This window comes from Palaemon carinicauda, chromosome 8 (genome assembly GCF_036898095.1).
Source record: "Palaemon carinicauda isolate YSFRI2023 chromosome 8, ASM3689809v2, whole genome shotgun sequence".
In the NCBI taxonomy this organism is placed as follows: Eukaryota; Metazoa; Arthropoda; class Malacostraca; order Decapoda; family Palaemonidae; genus Palaemon; species Palaemon carinicauda.
The window spans coordinates 34,574,002-34,579,268 of NC_090732.1; the positions used below are offsets into that span (position 1 = coordinate 34,574,002).

General features: G+C 45.1%; 1 protein-coding gene across 1 annotated transcript in view; it reads left to right on the forward strand.

Annotated features, from left to right (window-relative positions):
* Positions 1-309: 309 nt before the first annotated feature.
* The window catches only part of su(f) (cleavage stimulation factor subunit su(f)), a 209,464-nt gene continuing 204,506 nt past the window's right edge, over positions 310-5,267 (forward strand). The window contains exons 1-2 of the mRNA XM_068378551.1: positions 310-499; positions 5,084-5,116. Of these exons, the coding sequence (XP_068234652.1) occupies positions 368-499; positions 5,084-5,116 (165 nt within the window). The 5' untranslated portion in view covers positions 310-367. The remainder of the gene's footprint in view (positions 500-5,083; positions 5,117-5,267) is intronic.

A 5,267-nucleotide genomic window follows, 5' to 3' on the forward strand; every position in this document is an offset into this window, starting at 1 on the left:
AAATCTTCCTGCTTGCTCAAAGGATTGCTGATGGCGGCAACAAACGTTGGCCGCCTTTCCCATCCGCGAGAGCATCTTCCTTTTCCTAGTTGATCTCTCCGTTTTAACAGGCCTTATCCAGCTATGCAGAATTCACACTTCTATTAAAAGACTCGGGTTTATGTACTTTAGTTTGGAAACATACAAATTCTTAGATTTAAGATTTTGTCATTGAATTATTTATATGTAAGTTTACTGTGATGTCATTATTTAAACTGAAAGAGTTCCTTACCCTAAACTAAAATTGATAAATAACCATGATTTTCAGGAATTTGGGACGGAAAAGTTACGCCGGGCATGGGCAACAACAGAGTCAAACTCTCATGACATGGAAGCATGGAGTTTGATTATCCGGGATGCGCAAAACAGATCTGTAGAAACAGCTCGGCCTATATTTGAACGTTTAGTGACTACTTTCCCAACGACTGGAAAATTTTGGAAGATGTACATTGAACAGGAGGTAAGAGCAAAACACTACTGTACTTTATTTAAATTGAAATTAAGAATTACTTGATACCTTAAAATATCTATTTGTTCCTGTGCAAAAATACAAGCCTTCATCTCTTTACTATGGAGTGTTCATTTTGGCGAAGATGAAACTAGCCAATAAGCTTTTTGTCTGGGTGTAACTACCCAACATTCGTTAACAGGGGAGAAGCACGGCAGGCTAGCCCCACTCACATCAGCACTAGCGACTAACTGTCACTTTTTAATTCGGCTTGGTAGGGTGCAGACGTGTCTCACTCTAAAATTAAATAAAATTTCCTAAACTGCCCTAAAGTCAAATTTTTTATATCTTTTTCTTTTACAGGTGTGAGTTTCCGTAAGGATAACAATTTGTATGGCACCTTCACGTCGGTGAAGGAGACCGATCTTCACGGTCTTTGCCCTGCGTATCGAGGTCACACTTGCATGCAGGAGTCTCCTTGTGCTGAATGTAGGGAATGGTCGCCCTCCCAGTGGCTGAGATTTGGTAAGTGGCGAGAAAAAGAAGGCTAAAAGAGATTCTTCCTTCTCAAGGTCAGCCTCGAAAGGGAAGAAGGCTCGCCGGTTTTTTCCCTCATCACAATCTCTCCATTCTGACTGCTCAAACGGCTTCTTCTTGGTGCCGGTCGAGTATGACTGGGGCACAAGTAACACTGAAACAACCCTTCGTGTCGGCTCCCGCCATTGTGTCCCTAGTGAGGCAGCATCAGACGCCTCTGTGTGGGGATCTGTCAGATGATGCGGTTCAACTGTTGTGGCCTTCCTTGAGGCTGATGGGTCTTCCGTCCAAGGAAAAGCTGCAAGAAGTCTTACGGTTGGGTGTGCGTGCACACTAACGATTAGGCTTCGTCTTCTGCTCACCCTAATGTTCGCCCTGTTCTGGTGGGTGAGAATGAGCAGTTGAGGACAAGCACTCCTCAGAGTGTCTTGTCGAGAGATCGCACGATCTCAGGAACTAGCCTCAGCTGTGTTCCAGAGGCTGTGCATAGAGTTGATCCTCTGGCTGAGTTCACCCGTATGGAGGAAAAAAAGTGGAGCCTGGAGTCCAGGAGTTTGGCAGTCTACCCTTCTGAGGGAGGACAAACCTTTGCCACCTGTGCGTCAGGCTCCTTGCCTGCAAGGAAACACACTGTCAGGAGGAAAAAGAGTTTATCAACCTTCCCACTTGCGGGAGACACGTTCTCCTGAGTTGTCTCCCCCATGGGGTGTTTGCCTAGTGTTAGACTCGTCTATGCCATGTTCTAGTTCAACGGAGCACGGCTTTTCAGAGCTCGAGGATGATGATGGGAGGCGGTTACCATCTCTTCCCCCTCTTTGTCATCGTGCCACAGCAAAGCACTAGGCGCTATGCTAGACCCGTCTCTCACAAAACCGCGCCCAAGGGTACTAACTTGCCAGAGTTAGAACCTGCCTCGCTACTGGCACACAAGGGCTCAGCTCCCTGTTCTCCCTCGTCCTTCGGGGAAAGGAAAAAAGCTTTCCCCTCCCCTACAGGAGACTTGGGCGCTCTCGTAAGGGAGCGTGCAGTCCTGTCTAACCTGAAAAGACAAAATACATACCTTACCTCCAAACGAGGAGTGAAGGAGAGCTTATTCACTTTAGTCTGATCATCATGGTAACCCCTTTGAGGGCGAGGCTCCTGGTTGCAAGTGTAAGAACTTGGCATATCTTAGACCCCTATGCTGGGGAAAATGAGAGTCCTAACCTGACTACGCATACTGAGCTTGAAGCTCTGAGAGGTCAACGTATGTACAGCTATTGCGAGCAGACACACGTAGTCTCAGTACGAGTTGAGGAAGACGGGCAGGCTAGTGCGTTTCACCAACTCTCTTCTCGCAATCATGGACAATCACCTCGCAAGGACAAAAGTACACACAGGTAGAACAACCACCTGATAGAGTTGGGAAAGTTGTGCAAACTAGCGTACGTTTCCGACTCACCTTGCAAACTTTCATCTCGACCTGAGATGTCAGGTAAGAGTACTCATACTAGTGCGTATGCCCATCCCTCACTTCGCTATCATGCACAGGAGGATTGGTCTCCCACAGTGAGGATTGATCAAGGCGCTCAGGTTAATGAGCGCCGACAGTTCTCTAACCATCAGCGTACAGAAGTAGCATTCGCCCTACCCGAGCGACGAGGAAAGGAGCAATAGGAGCAGGACTTCCAGCATGATTCTAGGTCTACTTGTCCTCTCCCTTTCCATGGTGCACCTTATAAGGCCAGGAAACACAGGATACTGCTTGGTTCAAGGGCCTTGCATAAGCAGTAAGGCAGGCAGTTGGTGTTCCAGCTAACCCCCCACCCAAGGTTTCTCCTCCAAGGATACCGAATATCCCATTGGAATCCTCGCTAGGGAGCAACGTCCCTGCGAACCCTAGGCGATCTAGCTTGGCTAGAAAACCACCACCACCTCCTCCTTCCAACCCTCAGAGGTCTTCGAGGTATGAGGATTACCTCAAGTCCATGGATCCTAACAACCAAGATCCTGCGTGGGAGAGATTGGAGGTGATTCCGATCATAACTAAGAAAAGAAGAGAATGTATGAGTAGGGGATCTAGAGAGATCTCATTGACGTAAAACTATAGGGGATCTAGAGAGATCTCATTGACGTAAAACTATAGGCTTTCGCCTATAGAAGCGTGCCGAGAAGGATCATCTGTCTCCGCAGCGAAGGATCCACCTCCTCCAGACACTTCCAAAGGTTCAGAACCCATTAAAGCTACCAGGAAGGAGGACTCTTCCCTTCTGGACGAATTTGGTGCTCGTCCAATAGAGAGGAAGGACTCAAAGACTTTACCCAAGAACTGACGTTCCATGGATGAATGTCAGTCTCAAGGGGAACGCTCATCGATCCTGTCTGCTCCCGTAAGACCGGGCCACAGCGGTCAACCCCCAAGAGCCCACTCTTCAGAGGAAAAAAGCTACAATAACAACCTCTACCCTCCCTGGGCTGCTATGGGTGCTAGCTCGGAGGAGGAAAAACCATTTGATGACGGTTTGGAACATTCGGATGGAGCACTGCCGGCTTCCGCCAACCCAAAAATTTCTCCTCTAGAACAAAAAGACTCGGACCGTATCTTTTTGCAGGTGCTTGCATGCATCAGGAATGTCAACAACCTGGGAAAACCTGATCAGATCCCAACCTAGTGCAAGGACACATTGCTGGATCAGTTTTTAGATGCACTAAAGCTCACGAAATCTAAAGTAGCTTTACCTTGGTCGAGGAGGTGAAGGCAGCGAAGAAGAGACCGTACGAGATAAAAAAAAAACTAAACTAGATAGTTTAGCCTCAGGGAAACAAATAAGGAAGATCAAGTTTCTCATTGCTCCTCTTACTGTCGAACACATCAACCAAACGGGTTGCCTTTTCCTTTGAAAAGTGAGGACAGACAACATGGCCAAACCACCTCAACACATTCATATCCACTCTAGCTGCTAACTCATTTCTTACACCCGTTCTCATCCTCACCACTTTATTCCTAACCTTATCTACTCGAGATACACCAGCCATACTCCTTAGACACTTCATCTCAAACACATTCAATTTCTGTCTCTCCGTCACTTTCATTCCCCACAACTCCGATCCATACATCACAGTTGGTACAATCACTTTCTCATATAGAACTCTCTTTACATTCATGCCCAACCCTCTATTTTTTACTACTCACTTAACTGCCCTCAACACTTTGCACCCTTCATTCACTCTTGACGTACAACTGCTTCCACTCCACCATTTGCTGCAACAACAGACCCCAAGTACTTAAACTGATCCACCTCCTCAAGTAATTCTCCATTCAACATGACATTCAACCTTGCACCACCTTCCCTTCTCGTACATCTCATAACCTTACTCTTACCCACATTAACTCTCAACTTCCTTCTCTCATACCCTTCCAAATTCTGTCACTAATCGGCCAAGCTTTTTTTCCGCGTCTGCAACCAGTACAGTATCATCCGCAAACAACATGGTCATTCTCGTCTACCAGTTTTAATTCTCGTCCAAGCACTCGAGCATTTACCTCTTTCACCACTCCATCAACATGCAAGTTAAACAACCACAGTGACATCACACATCCCTATCTCAGCCCCACTCTCACTGGAAACCAATCGCTCACTTCATTTCCTATCCTAACACATGCTTTACTACCTTTGTAGAAACTTTTCACTGCTTGCAACAACCTTCCACCAACTCTATATAACCTCATCACATTCCACAAAGGAAAATACTCATAATTTGACAACATATCGCCAACCTTAAAATTAGTTGGTTATTGCAGTTGAGGTTGCATATCTATGCCATATGAATGGAGGTAACCTCTATTGGAACCAACAGGACAATGCAATCAGACCTATATTATTTACATAACTAGGATTTGCTGAGGTTTGGATGATACAAAACTCACTGCCAGGAACAAGATAATTGGCTGTTGGCATATATATAATGGTTTGTATGTAATGAAACAATATAAGTTTTATTTAAAAAGTTATTTTAGCCTGCTAATTATATAAGGAATTTTAGCTTTTCAAATATGTAATTGACTTTTATCTTTTTCAGATGCGATCATATAATTTTGAGAGAGTTGAGAAGGTATGTTAAATATTATTTCCAATGTCATTATTTTTTCACAAATAAACATATGGTATTGATTTGTAGTTTATTTTGCAAGTAGGCATGAGAGCTAATCATGTTTCCATTGAAGAAGTCACACTGCTAGTTTCATAAATGAATGTAGTGTGGG